A 19,625-nucleotide genomic window follows, 5' to 3' on the forward strand; every position below is an offset into this window, starting at 1 on the left:
AGGAGTAAACTGTTGAACGCATGAAAGTTAATGGAGTGACCAGTAATTAATTCTTATTAAAACTAATCAATTTCAAGGCATACAATATAGCTAACTATATTTAAACTTACACATTTTCACCTCCATTTCATTGGCAACTTGTAGAGGTAAATCTACTCTAAATTGCCAGAACATGCAAGTTTTATAAATACTAGTACCAAACTACCAACCCACCTCTTCATCTTGCATAAGTATCAAGAAGGAGGATGGATCAATTTTTGACATTTTCTCCTGTCCTAGCTATAAACCAGGTAGCATATCTGCAAATCATGATATGAACAAAAATCATCATTCTGAAATTCAAGCTTCAATTCTACAATGGCAACCAAAAGTGATCACAGAGTTTCCCTATATATAAACCACAAAAATCATAAACAGATTAAGATCCTGACTTGTGCAAAGCTTGTTAATTTGGGAGACCAAAAATAAAGAAAGTTTAGGTAAATTAACCCCATCAAGTCTAAATTGAACCAAAAGTCAGAAAAATCTAAACTCCTACCCAGTGCAAGGTCCCTTGTTCCCATCATCTGTCTTTCCAGACAGACATAAGATTCCACAATTTCATGTAAACTCAATTATGATTATTCATAATAGCAAAGACCAAAGAGAGCTGCAGAGCTGGAAAAGTAATCAATTGTAAGAATCCGTAACTTATCAGCAATTACTTTGTTTGGCAGCCTTCTGCTTCAGCTTCTCCAGCCTCTCTCTCTCCATTTTCTTCAGAAAAAAACAAACCCTGAAATTAATTCCAAGACAGATCGAAAGAATAAAACAAAGGCGAATTGGGGTACGTACGTTCTCAGCAGCGCATTCCTCCTCGCTGAGAACCTTGCCCTTTCCGTCACCGTAGAAACGGGAGCGAGTCAACAAGGCTATCATATTTATAACCAACAAAAACCTTACCAGTCCCAATCCCAGATACTCCAAGAAATGAAAATTGAAATTCAAAAAAGTTATCAGGAGCAACAAATGAACATGGACTCAATTCCTCAGCTCAGAAACCGAGGAGGAGATTTGATCTGAGAATTACCCACCCGATTGAATCCGGGCTTCAACACCCAGGAATTGAAGAAAGGTTTCAACCTGATACAGACTCTTTTCTCTCGCCTCACCTCTCATTCGATCTCATATCGTGCCTCTAAACCCACACTTTTTTTTTTTGGTATGGTCTAAACCCTCACTTTCATCTCCTTATTTCTCCTCGTTTCTGCGTCTTTTTACCACGGAATTGACAACCTGCCCCTTGGTCATTATTTCGTTTTTTACTCCGGCGCTTGGACGGCGCCGTCTGGTGAGAATACTCCCGGTGTATTCTAACCGGCTCCCTGATGTCAAACTGCAGGAGCTTGTCCTCCAATTGGTGCCCTCCAATCACCCTTCTATGCCCCAATCCACAAATCTCGGGCACAACATGTCCTTGCTCACCTCCACCATTAAGTTTGCACCAAACACCCTCCAGTGTATACTCTCGCTCTGCAACACAAATGGTAAGTACAGCCCAACCCAACCGTATAACACCCTTCTTCTTTGAGTCGAAGCATGCTGTGAAAGGTGCTACAGATGTCACTCTTGGTATGTGCACAAGCTCTTTGACAAATGCATTAACCACAGCATTGTAGATTTGGTCTTCAAGATTGTGCAAGTATTGCCAATGCTAAACTGTGTGCCACCATTGCCTTCATTGTCAATGTTTAGCAATGAAGAATTTAGCTGAACCAGCTTTTCGTTGTTTTTTTATCAACTTTACGTTAATGAAGTATGCATTAGGAATTTAGGATGGCCTATGAAATAAGCACCTACAGGTTTCATGGCATCGGGTTTAGGATCAATGGAGTGAAAGCCAGAGACTTAGAGAGATCAAGGGAGAAAAATATAAGTACCATCTTGAAAGGATGCTACTGTTGTTTAGTGGCTCATTTTGTCTAGGGAAAATTGTCCAAACAATGTCTCACCTTTTATAGAAGCTAAATTTTGGTATCTCAACTTTTAAAAACTTCAGAACGGTATCTCATGTTCTTAACCCGACCTAAGATTCGTATCTGAAGCCGTTAAATCTGTTAAAAAGACTAACGACAGTTATGTTTTGGTCAAGAAATGACCAATGTAACCTTTACTTTTTGTTTTCATTATTATAAAAAAAAGTGATAATTTTGTCTATAGCTCTCTCTCTTTGACCAGTTTTGGGAAGTGGGTGATGGCGATCTGTTCCGGCGAATGTTGTTTGTATTTTCTCTGTGATATCTCATCAGGTTTCTGATAGGGATTGGAAAGTGGTGGTTGGGATTGTTCTCGATTGAGCTCCTACAAGAGTTGTTATGCTGATCAGAGCGTCGTTGATGTTGTTCATCTACTGCGTCGTTGCTCTTGCTACTGGAGGTAGCGGCGATGGATAAAAAGGTGGAGGTGGCGGTGGTAGTGATGGTGAAAGAGGTGGAGGTGGCGTGGTGATGGAGGTGGAGGTAGAGGCGGTGACGGTGAAGGAGGTGGAGGCAACGACGGTGAAGGAGGTGGAGGTGAGGGTGATGGCAGTGGTGTGGAGATTGGGAGTGAGGTGGAGGGGTCAGCGGTGACTGAGGAGGAGGAGGGGGGGCGGCAGTGAATCAATGATGAGGAGATGGAAGAGAGAAGGTGGTGGGTGGTGGTACGTGATTGGGCGCCATTGAAAAGAAGATGGGTGAGGTTAAATGTGAGTGAGAGTCTTTCTGGTTTTAGAGAGAGGAAGAGAAATCGAGAGTGAAGAAAGAAGAAGAAGAGTAAAAGTAAAAGCAGAAAAATAGAAAGAAGAAGAAGAAAGAGTAAAAAGTAAAAGCAGAAAAATAGAAAAATAGAAAAAATAGAAGAATATATTTAGACATGAAAAGACAAAAGTAACCTTCACTTGTTAGTTTTTTTAACAGAGCTAACGGTTGGGTTAAGAACGTGAGATACTGTTTTGAAATTTTTCAAAGTTGAGATACCAAAGTTTAGCTTCTGTAAAAGGTGAGACATTGTTTGGACAATTTTCCCTTTTGTCTATGTTAATCTTGTATTGGATTAAGGGTTGTTTTGTAAAAGCCATCTTAAGGCTTTATAAAGGTAGTAATAGGGTTTCTCCCGAACAAGAGTGTGGTTGTTGTTCTGCTGCCGAAAAACACTATTTGAGAGCTGCTGTGATAACAGAGCTGTTGTGTCACTTTGTAAACCCTTGTTGTTAGAGGATTTCATTCTCCTTGTTGCTCCGTGGACGTAGGCTATTGCCAAACCACGTTAAATCCTTTGTGTTGTCTTTTGTTCTCTGTTCTTGCATAGATTTGATCTGCGGGATATTCACCGCAGTAATCTCTTGTTCATATGTTAGTCGCTGTTAGTTGCCACTGTTACTCTCTGTTATTGCCGCTGTTATTTGGTCTGAGCGCAACAACTGGTATCAGAGCCAGTTGCGACTCTGATTTGAGAAGATGGGTGATGAACATGGAGATGCAGAGAGATTTACAAGAACCACAGTTCAGAATGCAAAGTTCGAGGTGGAGAAATTCGATGGTACAAACAACTTTGGGATGTGGCAGTGTGAAGTGAAAGATGTGTTAGCTCAACAAGATTTGGATATGGCTTTAGAAGATAGGCCCGAGGGTATGTCAGATAAAGATTGGCAGAAGATAAATAAGATGGCTTGCTCTACGATTCGCTTATGTTTGGCGAAGCAGCAAAAGTTCGATGTGATGCGGGAAACAACTGCAAAAAAGCTGTGGCAGAAGTTAGAAGACAAATACATGACGAAAAGTGCTGAGAATCGTCTGCATTTGAAGAGGAGGCTGTTCAATTTCAAGTACAAAGAAGGTACGAAGATGATTCACCATCTTGATGCTTTTAATAAATTGGTTGCCGATTTGTTGAATCTAGATGAAAAAATTAAAGATGAAGATAAAGCTATGTTGTTAGTGAATTCTCTGCCAGATTCATATGAACATTTGGTAACTACTCTTCTTCATGGTAAAGAGACTATTAAGTTTGAGGAAGTCTCTAATGCTCTGACGAATTATGAAATTAGACATGCCGATAAGCAGAGCACTGCATCTACCTCAGATTGTTTGGTTGTTAGAGGCAAGGCAGTTGAAAGGAAAAATTACGGCGGTAAAAAAAAATTTCATTCTCGTCCAAGAGGAAACTCCAAAAACAGAAGAAGTTTGGGGAGAGATGAATGTGCATTTTGTCATGAGTAAGGACATTGGAAGGACTGCCCGAAGTTGAAAAACAAGAACAAAGGCACTCATGCCAATGTGGCATTTAGTGAGGACGAGTCTAATTTTGTTCTCAATGTCCAAGGAACTAGTTGTGTTGCGTCTGCTGATCCTGATTCATGGCTCATGGATAATGGTTGTTCTCAACATATGTGCCGCAATAGAGATTGGTTTGCAACATTAGATACAAGTGTTAGCGGAAGTGTGTTCATGGGTGATGACTATCCACATGATAGAAAGGGAATTGGGACAATCAAGTTGAGGCTCCATGATGGTGCGGTTAGAAAACTAACCAATGTATGGTATGTTCCTATGCTTGGACATAACTTAATCTCTTTGGGAGTCTTAGAAGCAAGTGGATATAGAATTGTTATGGAGAATGGTGTTACTAAAGTATCAAAAGGAGCTTTTGTAGTGATGAAAGCAAACAGACATGGCAATTTGTACTTGCTGCAGGGAGAAACAGTAATTAGTAGTGTTGCTGCTGTGAAAGAATGTACTGATTCTGATGATACCAAGCTGTGGCATATGAGACGCACGCGGGAGAAAAAGCTCTTCAAGGATTGGTGAAACAAGGCCTATTGAAAGGAGCAAAAACTTACAAGCTCGACTTCTGTGAGCATTATGTTTTAGGCAAGCAGACAAGAGTGAAGTTTGGCACCGCAGTGCATCAAACTAAAGGAATTCTTGATTATGTGCACTCTGATGTTTGGGGACGTACAGAAACAGCCTCTAAGAGTGGTAAGCATTGGTTTGTGACATTTGTTGATGACTACTCTAGAAGATCATGGGTCTATACAATGAAGCACAAATATGAGGTGTTGAGTATTTTCTTGAATTGGAAGAATATGGTAGAAAACCAAACAGGGAAGAAAATCAAAGTTTTGAGGTTAGATAATGGTGGAGAGTATAAATCTGATCCTTTCCTCAAAGTGTGCAAAGAATAAGGCATAGTCAGGCATTTCACTGTACCCGGAACCCCGCAGCAGAATGGGGTTGCTGAGAGGTTGAACAGAACTTTGTTGGAGAAAGTGAGGTGCATGTTGGCTCAATCCGGCTTGAGCAAATCATTTTGGGCAGAAGCTATCAACTATGCTTGTCACCTCGTGAATCGCTTACCATCTGCAGCAATTGGAGGTAAAACTCCCATTGAGGTATGGATTCGAAAACCAACAGAAGATTATGATTATTTGCACATATTTGGTTGTCCTGCTTATTTTCGTGTAACTGAAACTAAACTTGATCCAAGAGCCAAGAAGGCTATATTTGTTGGTTTTAGTAGTGGTGTCAAAGGTTTCAGGTTGTGGTGCCCAAAGTTGAAGAAGCATGTGATTAGCAGAGATGTCACATCTGATGAAGCTAGTATGCTTAACAACAGAAAAAAGGCTAATGTTGGATCACCGCGGGAGAATGGGAGAGATGTTCAACAGGTGGAGCTTGACAAAGTAGTTTCTCAAGCTTCCAAGTCTCAACAACTGACTCAAGGGCCTCAAATTGAAGAAGAACATGAAGAAGTGAATGGTGAACAGCTGCATGTCCAAGATGATGATGTGGCTCCTATTGTCCCTGAACAGCAGCCTATTGCGGTGAGAAGAGAAAAGAGAACAATCAAAAAGCCTGCAAGATTTGAAGATTGTGTTGCTTATGCCTATCCTGTTATCACTGTTAAGATCCCATCAAGCTTCAAGGAAGCTGTAGCTAGTCCTGAAAGTGGAGAATGGAATGGAGCAATGAAGGAAGAGATGAATTCTCTTATGAAGAACAGGACATGGGATTTAGTTCAATTGCCTAAAGGTAAAAGAGCTATTGGTTGCAAATGCCAAGAAGGAAGGTGTTGATAATCAAGGAGGCATAAGATATAAAGCGAGGCTGGTAGCAAAGGGATATTCACAGAAGGAAGGTGTAGACTATAACGAGATTTTTTCTCCTGTGGTGAAGCATTGTTCTATTCGGGTGTTGTTGGCTTTGGTTGCACAATTTGACCTTGAATTGATGCAACTTGATGTGAAGACTGCATTCTTACATGGTGACTTAGATGAAGAGATATACATGTCTCAGCCGGATGGATTTCAAGTGAATGAAAAGGAGGAATTGGTATGCAGATTGCACAAGTCACTGTATGGTTTGAAGCAATTCCCGTGGCAGTGGTATTTGAGATTTCATGATTTTATGAGCAGAAAGAGGTACTCCCGCAGTAAATATGATCACTGTGTTTATTTCAAGAAGCTGCAAGATGGATCTTTCATCTACTTTTCAATATATGTAGATGACATGTTAATTGCTTCAAAGAATATGAAGGAGATTGAAAAGTTGAAAGAGCAGATGAAGGAGTTTGAAATGAAGGACCTTGGTGAAGCAAGGAAGATACTTGGAATGGAGATCACCCGCAGTAGAGAAAAATGTCTGGTTTGGTTAACACAGAAGCAATATTTGGAAAAGTTGCTGCAGAAATTTGGAGTTCATGGTTCAACAAGAGCTGTAAGTACTCCTTTGGCTAGTCATCATTTCAAACTCAGTGCTTTACAATGTCCCAAAACTGAAGAAGAGAAGCAGTATATGAAAAATATTCCATATGCTAATTTGGTTGGTGGCCTGATGTATGCTATGGTCTGTTCTAGACCGGATATTGCTCATGCGGTTGGTTTGGTTAGTCGTTATATACATAATCCAGGTAAAGTTTGGAATGCTGCTAAATGGATATTGAAGTACCTACATGGGGCTAGAGATGTGGGTTTATGTTTTGAGAGAAACACTGCTAGGATTGGAAAATTTGTTGTTGGTTATATTGATTCTGACTATGCTGGTGATTTGGATAAAAGAAGATCTACTACAGGCTATTTGTACACCATGGCCAAGGGGCCTATAAGTTGGAGATCTGTGTTGCAAGATACAATAGCCTTGTCAACCATAGAGGCTGAATACATGGCTGTAGCAGAAGGATTTAAAGAAGCTTTATGGCTGCGGGGACTCATAAATGAGTTAGGCATTTGTCAAAAGAAGGTGGAGGTTCATTGTGATAGCCAAAGTGCCATTTACTTGGCTAAATATCAGGTGTATCATGCAAGAACTAAGCACATAGATGTTAGATTTCATTATGTGCGTGACATTGTTGAAACGAAGAAGATTTCTCTACAGAAGATACCTACTGCAGACAACCCAGCTGATATGTTGACAAAAGTTGTTGGTGCTGCCAAGTTTGAACATTGTTTGGACTTGGCTAATATTGTAAATGTTTGAAGAAGTTGATTGAGCAGCAGGGAGCTTGGTTTGTTGGTACTGCAGGGTATGAAGGCTCAGTGAGTGCAGCTGCTGTTATGAAGTCTGCAAATCTCGCCAAGGTGGAGATTGTTGTTTAGTGGCTCATTTTGTCTATGTTAATCTTGTATTGGATTAAGGGTTGTTTTGTAAAAGCCGTCTTGAGGCTTTATAAAGGTAGTAATAGGGTTTCTCCCGAACAAGAGTGTAGTTGTTGTTCTGCTGCCGAAAAACATTATTTGAGAGCTGCTGTGATAACAGAGCTGTTGTGTCACTTTGTAAACCCTTGTTGTTAGTGGATTTCATTCTCCCTGTTGCTCCGTGGACGTAGGCTATTGCCGAACCACGTTAAATCCTTTGTGTTCTCTTTTGTTCTCTGTTCTTGCATAGATTTGATCTGTGGGATATTCACCGCAGTAATCTCTTGTTCATCTGTTAGTCGCTGTTAGTGGCTGCTTTTACTCTGTTAGTTGCTGCTGTTACTCTCTGTTATTGCCACTGTTATTTGGTCTGAGCGCAACAGCTACAAGCAAATGATGAATTTTCTATGGAAACTAAAGGCAGTAGCAAATAGAGAAGTAAGTCCAATTTTACTGCTGCCAAGGCCAGCTATCCCTTCACACCACTTGCAAGTCCTTGAATGAAATGTGGAAGAACTAGTGGAGAGGAGATTGGGCAAAGAAACAAGGGTAGTAATGTTTTACCCATCTGTGGAATGGAGGTATTGAACACCCTGATAAATGGTAAGCGTCCCCCCGTCTGTGGCTAGGCCAGTCACTCTGCGTCGAAGGAAGAGACCACGTGTTATTGTAGCAGCCTGGCTTTAGCAGAGGAGTTGCACTCTGTAGTTATGTAGCATAACTGATAGAGTTTCTAAGTTTACATGGAGCTGTGATGGAAGGGATAGGCTTGTAGGTAGATGAGACATAGGCTTGCTCAAAAGAACACAAAAGGGGTTCTTTGCTTGATGATTGTAATGTACTGAAGAGTCGAAAGTCTTTTGCTACTGGAAGAACCAGAGCATTGTGTCTGAAAGCTGCTTTGACAAGAGAAGAACAGATCATCACTAGTACCTGCTACCGAGTATATGATCACAAGGCAATGAATCCTGGAAGCCTTGCTAATTATGGAAAAGGCCAAGTTAGTTCTTCACCCATATATAGCCTCTCAACTCTTGATGTGTTTGACAAAACAAGGTGGAGTCTTTTGGTGTTGAGTTTTGAGTTTTGACAATGGTTCAATTCATTATGCACGGGGAGGAAACCAGAGACCAATACTAGACTTCAAGGGCGGCAACTTGTCTCTAAATCCCATGTACCTACAACGAGTCATCTAGATGTTATGTTCTGAATCTGAAAAACTTCGTATAGCATAATATGAATCCTGTTTTTACCAAAAATGAAACAAACAAATCTCTTTTACACATATATGTTACATTGAATCTTTAAACCCAAAACCCAGTCCCAGATCAGAGCAAGTATTCTGATCCATCAACTTGGAAGAACTAAATCCTAGCATAGAAGCACCCAAATCAAAATGTAACAGGGTATCCTCTAACTGATGACCCCCTAACACAATTGACGTCTTCTGCTCCAAACCACCGTCCAAGAACCCCAAACACATAACTTCATCGCTCACTTGAACCATGGAGTTCCTACCGTGAAGTCTCCACTTCACCATCTCACTCTGCAGCCCCAAATCAACAACAGGCACTCTCGAACCAACCCGAGTGCTGCCGTCGATGTTTTTGGAACCAAAACACAGTCCAAATGGTGCCACTGAAGCCACCCTGGTCATGTTCATAGCCATAGCAGCTTGCTCAAAAGCTCTGACAAAGACAGCATAGACCGAGCGCTCCATTGTAGAGTAGGGAACAATTGTGCTTAGCTTAATCCCTCCAAGACCCTCTTTGTAATTCAGAGCCAATTGCTTCCCGTTGACTCTGATCGACTTCAAGTGGATGAAATACTCATGTGGTGAGTCAACTTCAGTAACCAGGGGAGTGTATGTGAATGAGTCTGAAACACCAGAGACAAAAGAAGAACGATACCGCCCACTGTCGTGTAAAACGACCCCGTTTAATGGAGACAGGCAGAGGATGAACTGCGGTTTGGAGCCGAATGCTGCAGCAATCTGCGACGCCACCGAAACCCGGGTCCTTCCGAGGCCTAACATTCCTCTGGCACCAGTTGCTAGGCCTTTCAGAAGCAATTTGGGTGCACATGAAAATAAGAAATGGGAAGTGATTGGCTCCGTTTCGGACCCATCAACGACCGGAAGAGCTATGATGTCTTGTGCTAGATCTCCTAGTGTGGCCATTAGGGTAACCCTGTTTTGTGGGAAAGTCTCACACTTGGTGGACTTGCTGTTTTGGGTGTTTGGGTTTGCTGATAAGCATTTGATAGAGCTCTGAGGGATCAAAGTTTTGGAAGATGAAGACCCGGAATCGGAAGAGCAGCCGAGCCAGAGGGAAGGGCCGCCGAGGTCGATTACGAGGTTGGTGGGGTGGAGTGGGGTGCCGTGGTGGATCTGGATCACGTACTGGAGGGTTGATATGTCTTTGGTGACATGAGAGATTGCACCTTTTGGTTGTGGGTAAGTAGGTTTGGATTGAGATATGTTGAAGTTGTGGACAGAAGAGCAGAGAAGAAGAAGGAAATGCAGAAAAGCAGCCATGGAAGGAAACCAGAGAGAGAGAGGAGGAAGAGGATGAAGGGTAGTTGGTAGGTAAGAATGATGCGGAGGGATGCCGCAGTTGGTTTAGGATCGTTAAAGAAGGAATTGACTGGAAAAGAAAGAATAATGTGAATGGATAAGGGATCTGGATTTTTGTGACTTTGGCTGACTAGACTTGGTGTTGGTTTGTGGTCCAATTCCGGCTATGACTTGGTCGATGTTTATCATGTTGGATAGGAATGTGAGTTTGAATTTCAGCACATTTTTTCTATTCTCTGGGATATTCTTAAGAATAGCCACTCGGAGAAAAGCTCAAAAAACAATTAAATCCTAGCAGTTCACACCCTACCTAAAAAGATATAGATTACCCTTCTTGCCTTCTTGACTTTTTTTTGTTGTTGGTTACATGCCTTCTTTACTTTGCTTATACACTACCCATTAAACTTTAACAAGAGTTATGCATGTACATTACACTTCAACAAACGTTACTCTCTTATTTACCAAATGAAGTTTTAAGAATCTAAACTAGGGATCGAGCATAGCCCGTGCTCAAATGTGTCTCTGCTGAGTCTACCATGTTTGTTAGGTTTTTTTTTTTTTTTAGAATGGAGTCTTTGCATCAATAACATAATAGATAATTACATCAGTTACATATACCTGAGACAACTATTGTGGCATAGTCTCAGTCCACATGAAATGGAGGAAACAAAAGCATGCATCTACCTAATCTATGCGCTATCTGAGTACATTTTTGTGAGCAAAGTTTACAAATAACTGACGTGGGATATTCTTACTTGTTGAGTCTACAATGTTGATGTTCATACAGTTAAGTTCAATACGCTGTAAATTCAGGTTCCTTGTTTACTTGTGTAAAAAACTTATGTAGAGTTTATGGTTTTTACGGCCTCTAACCAGTAGCTTAAGTATCATATTATTATAAAGAACCAACTTTCGACAACTTATACTATTCCGTTGGCTGATTACATTGCTTCATGAGAAGGGAAGAGTTTTCTTCAACTTCTAGTTTAATTACAGTTTCGACTCTTGTAACAAGGAACCCTTATCATTAATTGTGTAAAAGTTCATGTGCTATTGCTTGGAAGTTAAAATCTATCTAGATGTGAAAGTTTTTACCGATTCTTTTTGTCAGCAACTCAGCATCTCTTTCTTGGTTCGATTGGTCATTCTCTAGCCTCGCCGAAATATGGTGGTTTTGGTACTCCTCACACTTTTGGGTTTCTCGTAATCCCACTTTCCACACAAATTTACTCGATTCTCAGAGTCTGAGGCTCTCAGCATATAACCAATTTTGGTCTCAGCTCTCCCGCCGTGGGAAAGTGGCAACCGCCGATTTTCTCCGAGCAAAGAACATCTGAAACTTGTTTTGCTTGCTTTTCGATTCTCTCGGAGGCCAGGCCAAGCGGTAAGCCTTCTCATTTCTCTGTTCAAAGTTCGCGTTGGATTTTAGACAGCAAGTTATCTTCTTTTTCGTTGACATTATGTAAATTGGTGGTGCACTGATATTTGATCATGGATGAGTGTTCTTTGTTGGACTTTCGAGTTCCGAAACTAGGTCTGTTAAGGAGCTGTTGTCTGATACTATTCTTCCTTGCAATTTGAGAATATTTGAGTTTGATTACTGTTCACATTGCTCATGTTTGATGATCTTGATGTTTGCTGCTTCACTTGTATGCGAGTTTTACATTTTGTAGGCATGTTTCGATATAGTAATGTTTGACAAATTCGGTCACTTGAAACCGAATCCATATAAGTGCTGTTGTGTTTACGCTGCTTCAATCTGCTTCAACGTTGTGCAGACTTGCTTGTATGGTTATTTTCTAATGTCTTTAGGCTCACATTAAAGTTTACAACCAAGTTTCAGATAAGATGCGAAACTTTTAAGTCAATGTTGGAGTCTCTTTTACTTTATTTCTTTATTTATTTTTGAAATTTGATTATTTTGTGTGAAGTTGTTATTTCAAGTAGTAGTCAATGTTACAGTTTTGAGTAATCAGCACTACAGTATCAGGGCCCTTTCATCAATGTCTCAGTTTCTCTTCTCATCAGTCTGCTTTAAAAATCACAAACTCTCAAGCTTGCAGTACTCTTGTGTATCACAGAGATAGTTGACAATCAACTTCAGTGAAAGGCTGCTGAGATAGAGGAAACCATAGCCAAAATTTGTAAGTCAGGCTTTGAACATATGCTATCCTAGCCAATTCGGCCAATTCCAAATGCATCTCAGGGTCCTTTTTTATTTTATTATTTATTGGTTTATCATATGGGTGGTATTCGCCACTCAGCCCGGCTATTTTGATGTTAAGCCAAGTTCATGAGTTGTATAAGATTAGGCTAATCCAAGTATGACTTTTGTTGTTTTGGATGCTTATAGAGTTGAAGACTTAAAGGCTTTCTATTAATCTCAATACATTTAAGGTTCTTTTTATATGATGAAGCTTGCTGATAAAGCTTTGACGGCTCTTAGGCCAGAATTTGGTTCGCATGCACCGAAGCTTTAAGGTTGTTATAAATAATACAGTGTTGTGTTTAATGTTATTTTGTCATAAGTGTAATTTGGATGTGGCTGAAAGTTTGGTGAAAGAGATGGGTATGGTGGATCTTTATACTTTCTGATCACATACATTGAATGATGAAAGGATTTTGTTATGTGGTTTTGTTGGATGATGCTTGTCAGTCGTATAAATTTATGAAATAACATAGTTGTTTGCATAATTTTGTGGTGTACTCGCCGCTCCCTGATAGATTCTCTAGGCATGCAGATATGGAGAGAGAGTTGAATGAAATTGGATAGCGAAAGTGGGGATTTTAGTCCTAATGTTGTACGTCTGTGATTCAAATCTTATCTTGGACCAGATAGAAGCTTGTGGTTGTTTCCTTACTCGTGTTAGTTCTATAGTGGTTAAGGCCCTAGGATCTTTACTCAGATTTTACGATATAAGCAAAGATAAAACAAATGAGCACAGAAACAAACACAGCGGAATTATAGTGGCAGCTATAATTAGCCTACGTCCACTTTGTGATCTCTCTTGAGAGAATCACTAGCACTATGGAGAATAACAACTTGATTACAAGTACTTATTGAAATCCTATGCTAATCCCCAACTCCCTGCTAGATCTCTTTTCTCTCTATCACTCTTGACTCTCTAGGTTTTCTGTCTCACACTTAGAGAATCCCCCTGCAGCTCCCTGATACAATAAGATTTTAGGACTCCTAAACCTAGCAGACAAAATCCTAACAGATCTTGAAAGATTACTTTCCTAAAACTTATAGAAAATCCTCTTTCCTTTCTGGACTAAGATTTTCCACCTGAATCCTTAATTTCCAAATTATATCAACGAGCCAAAACACAACAAGTTCTTTATTTAAGGGTTTTGTTGCGGAGGAGCAAGTTGAAGAGGAGTATGAGTTGATTGATAGAGTTGTATGAAGCCAAACTGTTACAGAAATTGATTACTATAGACCTTTTGGTGTGTCTTCAAACTAGTTAGAAGATCTGAGGAGGTGCAGAAGTGTCTTTATTGTTTTGCTTGATAGTGGGATCAAACCAAACAGTTTGATGCACAGAATCATTAACAAAAAGCTTTGTTTAAATGATGTTCAGTAGATGGTTATTGCTCGTTTCATGAACATGAGAAGATGGAATAGTTATCTTCCTCTCTTATGCTTACTCTATCTTTTCTTGGGGTTTTCTCAGCAAAGTCACTTTGTGGCGGTGCAAAGCTTTCAAGGGTAATGCTAAGAAAAGGAGTTAATCTTAAAGCTCCCTATGTTAACAGTATGGCCGAGTCCAGAGAGAAGATTAGGAGTTAATTTGTTCATCAATGGACAAGAATTGTAAGGTGACAATGAAGAAAGATAATATTCAACTGTCTCATTGGATCTTGTTGGTTGATGAACTGAGTTGTTCAACGGAAGAAGTAAAACATTCTTGTAGTTGGTAGTATTTACAACTGACGAGGGCTTGTTCCGATCTGAAATGGAATACAGTTGGTGGAAGTGAAAATGGGAACTCCTGGATATCTGACTACTATGGGGAATGCAAATCTCTTCCAAAGCCTAACACCAACTCGTTGATGAGAGAAAACTTCATTTATGGGAATTGTTTAGTAGATTAAGCATTTTGTGTACTCGATTAGTTAAGAAACCTTAAGAAACCCAGAATCTTATACAAACCATAGATAGTTGTACTTGATAGTCATCATACAGGTGCATGTCCTCAGCAATTTTTTCTTGTTCATCATATGGTTAAGTTCAACATACAGTTGAACTTACTCTAGTATAATTAGCTGGTAGAATTTTCTTATTCATATGGTGAAGTTCAACATACAATTGAACTTACTCTAGTATAACTAGCCACTAGAAACTTTTTGTAATTTTTTTGTATCTTCGGTTTTCCTGCTTTGTTCCTGTTGATAAGTAGTTATTTCCTCGGATACCTTTTTGTGTGAATTTGACTCACTCTATTAGATTGTGAAACTTGAGCTTATAATATGTCCAAAGTTGAAAAGGCTGCCTTGTCATTTGGTTTCTTTACTTGAAGGGAATAAGTTTACGGGCGTGGAAAGTTTCTGGAGTTAGCAATGAATCAGGCAGATGATTCCCTTAGGAACCAAGCTCCAGAAGTATTGCAATCTCTGAATGACAGATACTCTACATGGGACAATGTGCCATGCCAGATTGAAGAGGTTATTAAATTTTAATTTCACAATCAATTTACGCCATTCTCTATGCATTCTCTTTTGCTGCAGCTGATACTTTGTTTTCATTCTTTTCATTATCCAGGGTCTCTTCTTGGGTTCTATAGGAGCTGCAAACAACGAGGAACTCAAAAAGTTAAACGTGACACATATTTTGACAGTAGCTAATTCTTTGCCGCCTAAATATCCAAATGATTTTGTGTATAAGGTATTGAATGGTAAGAATCTGCTTCCTTGATATGGCGAACAAGGTTTTCAGGTTTATATATGTTTAAGGTTTTCTAATCATTCCCAAAAAAAAAAAAAGTTTTCTAATCTGGAATCTAGTATTTCATATGATTTACTTAAATTTATTGTCTCCAAGCTTCTTGATTCATGCACTCAGTTTTCTTGTATGATATAACAATTCTTTAGTAAAGCTGGGACTGTTTGCTCTTCTATTATTTTGCATTGACACTGATTTTGAAGTACCCTCCATCCCACTTTATTAAGTTCTGTTTCACCAACCTGCCTTTAGTTTGTAGTCCATGGCATTGACCTTTTGACCTATTCATACAATCATACATAAGATATGATTGATCTTAATAATTGTTTCAATCCAAGGTTATGGAACTGATTTTTTATATATCTTTTGGTGCTCTTTGAAATTGAGGTAGTTACGGACACAGAATGCACAAACCTACGACAGCATTTTGATGAATGTTTCAACTATATTGAAGAAGCGAAGGATCTGGCGGCGGTGTGTTGGTTCATTGCTTTGTGGGAAGATCAAGAAGGTGACTTTTCTCTCCCTTATTGTATTATTGTTTGCAGATTTCTTCTTACTCATAGTGGAGATATATCACGGTTATGTCAAGCACTGTCAATTAGTTGCATAGAAAGTGACGTAATTCTACTTATCTGTTTCTTATCGAAGTTTTTGTATATAATACTCTAGTTTAACCATCCATGACTCTAATGAATTCCAAAAATAAATGCGTAACTATGAAACTAACCTAGGTTGATTGGAGGATAAGGTTACTTTTAGTTTGGTTTAGCAAACTTTGGTTGAACCTCGATGAGAGTATTGCTTTATACAACCTTCAAAATGAGTCGAGGAACATGCCAATTGGATGGAGAATTGACTCATAGGTTTAGTGGATTCAGGACAACTTGTTTCAATCCATTCTGAATATAACCCACGGTGTTTTTTGGATTACTTTGCATCTTTTTACTGCATCTATGAGCCTGAATTAAGATATTAGCCTGAAAACAGCCCCACAAGAATATTAACGCCTTAGGACTAAGATGAAGTTGTCCAATGGAATCCCATTTCCAGTATCAGTAGTGTGGAACAATGATAGATAATCAGACTCTGCAGAGAAGTTACCACTAGGAATACGTATTAGCTCTGCTACTAGTAAAGCAAGCATGAGCACGTATATCTGTTGCATTAATGGATCAGGAAGCAAGTAGTCATAATCCCAGTACTATGAAGTACCCTGACCAAGCAATGAAGTTGATCTTAGTGCAGTTAATTAAAGTAAGAATGAAGCTATAACCAAGTGTCCAAGTCAATTATCGTGCCACAATCAAACAAAATCCCCTCTGCCAATCTGTGATTTTGAATTAAGATAGGAATAATATGGACACCATGCTGTACACTTCATTAAGTAGAGGGCAAGCAGTGTAAATGCAATCTTTACCTTGTAGTGGCCCTAGTCTATACCCAAAACCATTATTGGTTTTGTTAAGAAGTGTAACCCCAAACCCAAAAGCTTATTATCATTCCTATCCAATTGAATGCAAATTGACATAGAAATTCCATAATCTGCCTGCTATGTTGAGAGATAGCAGTAACAGCTTGCAATAACATTGCCTTTCCTGCAATAGACAAAGTCTGACTTTTCCAAGTTGCAGTTCATACTTTTTGGACCAGATCAAAGTGCTTATTTGTGTTTTTTAAAACTTGAACAGAAATTTGTTCTACTTCAGTTACTGGTTAAACCAACAGGTGAAGAATTGAGTGATTTTATCTTGTACAAGAATCATGGAATAAAAATAAAAATATAAGTTAGAGGAGCGTCTACACTAAGCACTGCTGGTCGTACTATCTCAACTGACCATCTCCCTAAAAAAGGCTGATCCACTAACAGTCACTTGGTTTTTTTTTTTTTTTTTTGAGTGACTAATTGTCACTTGCTTGAGTAAAACACTTTCTTTGTTAGTATCTGCTTCTTGTTTTCTTGTTGCGTCTCCAACGTGCCCCTTGAACTTCATTGTCAACTCGCCTTCCTCTTTGCTTCATGTTTTACAGTATGATGATGCCCCTCACCCAACTTGCGGATTCGTTTCGTCTTTCTCCTGGGTCTGTTGGTGGCTTATCCGTTCTGTTCTAGTTTGTTCCTTTGCTGGGTTTTCAATACCCCTTCCCCCCTCCCCTCCCCCCTCCCCAAATAAAAATAAATAAATAATTGTGTTTCCATAGAGATTTGCAGTGTTTAGCGAATACAGATATTAGTCATCATTTTTCTTGTTTATATATATTAGTACCTAGAATTATCATAAATTTGTATCCTTGGAGCATAAAGAACTTGGCTTATTAGTGTTTTTCTGATTTGCGCAGTGTCACTATTGTTTTGTCCTATCTGATGAAAAAGCATGGCATTAGCCTTTCTCATGCTCTTGAACAAGTGAGGAGCAAAAGACCACAGGCGGCTCCAAATGTTGGTTTTATCTCACAGTTGCAAGACTTTGAAAAGTCTCTTCAGGTTTCACTGTACAGTAGGTGCTTAAATTACATTATGAAAATGTAAACAAACATTGCTCAAAACTCGGAAGAAAAGGAAAAAAAAATTGTAACCAAAACACAAATATGGTAGCTTCTAAAACATCTACTCTTTGGAGCCAAACTACTATAGAACAATTTTTTTTGCATTTATGATCCAAATAGATTATTTTCGGTATCTATAAAACATTAATGTACCTTTGACTTCATAATTATTCGACTGTCAGAGAAATATTGATTTGGATGGTTAATCCCAGCTTCGCATGGAGTCATGTACAGCTCCAAACGTTGAGGTGCATGCCCAACTGATACATACATCGCCAATTAGTCCAAACATATCAGTATCATGCTAGAACAAAAACAGAATCACTGCCGAAAATTTTTTATGCATCTGGTAACATTTTCATCTGATAATGCTTATTCCGAACTCTGTTCATTACATCGCCAAGAGCACGACTGTTAACTCCCATTCTACTGAGAGCAGCTGTCAGATTCACTGTCACCGGAAAAATAATGGTAATATACAAAATTTTAGAAAATTAATCACTAGTATCTCGAAAATAGAAGTGGCCAGTACAGCACTAGTGAGCAAGTACTGTGTTCTCAAGAAAGGAGTTGTAAAACTGACAGGAGAAAAGGAAATAATCCAAAGAAAATGGTTGAAGGTGGAAAGATCGATCATTTGGCAACTCTGGGTGGTTATCCTTATTGGTTATGGTCTAATTTCTTGGATGGTCGTCGTATTCGAGGTTCATTCTGGCAGATTGGAGATGGTTCTCCAGTGCATCTCTGGAAGGATAATTGGATCCCTTTCTACTCCTTCGCTCTTTGGTCAAGTATTCCACATCTACTTGGGATTTGACTTCAATTTTCTGCTATAATTAGGACACTTAGATTGCTTTTTCTTTTCATATTAGATTAGATATTATTTGACCAAATTGGATTAGATGTTCGCTATAGATATAGATAGAGTACCAGCCCTTCTAATAAAGCACACTATGATTTACGTATGCATCAAATAGTGCACTACAAGCTTGAACATCATGGAATCACTAGACTTCTAAAAAAAAAATTAAAAATCATGGAATCACTAGATCCAAACATGGATTTGTCTACGGAAGATCTAGCAATGAAGAAAAAATTGGAGTCATATTCCTAAAATTCAAATGATAATTTTCAAGGGTTTCATGTCTCAACCAGTTCAATGACTATTCTAAAGCCCTTAAAATATCTTAGACCGCATTACAGAGCTCTAAATGCATAGGGTTCAAGATTCTGATGCTGAGTTGCAAATGGTTTGTTTTGTGTTTTGAGTTCGAATTAATTTCCTCCATTATCTCAAAGAATTGATGGTTTTGCCTTTGACTGCAAAAATGTAAAGTAGAAGTTTAATTTGGGTAAGTGTGTAAGATAAAGAAAGATTTAAATTGCATATATAGATGACCAATAACTTAAAATGCATGACTTAGGAAATGTTACATGCAATATTTTAGATATGCCAATATTTAAGAAATAACCTATTATTTCAAAGAAAAGATTTTGTTTTTCTCTCTTTTTAATCATAAATGGGCTTCATTAAAAAAAATCATAAATGGGCTCGAACACATCAGATAAGATTTATGGCGTATAATATCCATATTGACCTTATTGGTACATTTTTTTAGGGTAAATGATATATTCAATTGATAGAAAATGTTACACGACCACGCTCGGTCAGTCTAAGGTCTAAGGGATCAAGAAATCACCTATTACAATTCAATGCTTAGACAGTATTCCAACTGCAGATATGAAAATGACTCTTAAAAAAAACCCTAGCCTATAATTACTTCGCCTTGAATTATAGGAAGCTACACAATTTAAACAGCCACAAATTAGGTTAAATAGTGTGACCCCCTAATAGGACAAGGTAAACAAGCTAGGCCAAGACCCATTACACCCACCCAAAAAGGTGG

The 19,625-nt window shown here is 38.9% G+C and overlaps 1 protein-coding gene, 1 non-coding gene and 1 pseudogene across 4 annotated transcripts; 1 reads left to right on the top strand and 2 right to left on the bottom strand.

Annotated features, from left to right (window-relative positions):
* Positions 1-86: 86 nt before the first annotated feature.
* LOC101314842 lies at positions 87-1,205 on the bottom strand. Of its 2 annotated transcripts, XR_184489.1 has the most exons (3): positions 835-1,185; positions 691-756; positions 87-299 (listed from the first exon to the last, which is right to left on the bottom strand). It is a non-coding gene; the product is annotated as an uncharacterized LOC101314842 (transcript). The 2 variants fall into 2 exon arrangements; XR_184488.1 differs by lacking the exon at positions 87-299 and having other exon boundaries at positions 450-756; positions 835-1,205.
* Positions 1,206-8,942: 7,737 nt separating this feature from the next.
* On the bottom strand, positions 8,943-10,187 carry LOC101309248 (basic 7S globulin-like). Its single transcript, XM_004298121.1, has one exon. The coding sequence runs from the start codon at positions 10,185-10,187 to the stop codon at positions 8,943-8,945; it is 1,245 nt and encodes a 414-aa protein (XP_004298169.1).
* Positions 10,188-11,227: 1,040 nt separating this feature from the next.
* LOC101315137 lies at positions 11,228-17,747 on the top strand (annotated as a pseudogene). The gene is made up of 5 exons (XR_184490.1): positions 11,228-11,610; positions 14,750-14,894; positions 14,992-15,124; positions 15,563-15,682; positions 17,512-17,747. The product of XR_184490.1 is annotated as a dual specificity protein phosphatase 1-like (transcript).
* Positions 17,748-19,625: the final 1,878 nt, after the last annotated feature.

The sequence above is a fragment of the Fragaria vesca genome, linkage group LG4, assembly GCF_000184155.1.
Source record: "Fragaria vesca subsp. vesca linkage group LG4, FraVesHawaii_1.0, whole genome shotgun sequence".
NCBI lineage: Eukaryota > Viridiplantae > Streptophyta > Magnoliopsida > Rosales > Rosaceae > Fragaria > Fragaria vesca.

Excerpts from the sequence above, each read along its gene's own strand:
- LOC101309248 (XM_004298121.1), bottom strand. The coding sequence starts at position 10,187 with ATGGCTGCTTTTCTGCATTTCCTTCTTCTTCTCTGCTCTTCTGTCCAC.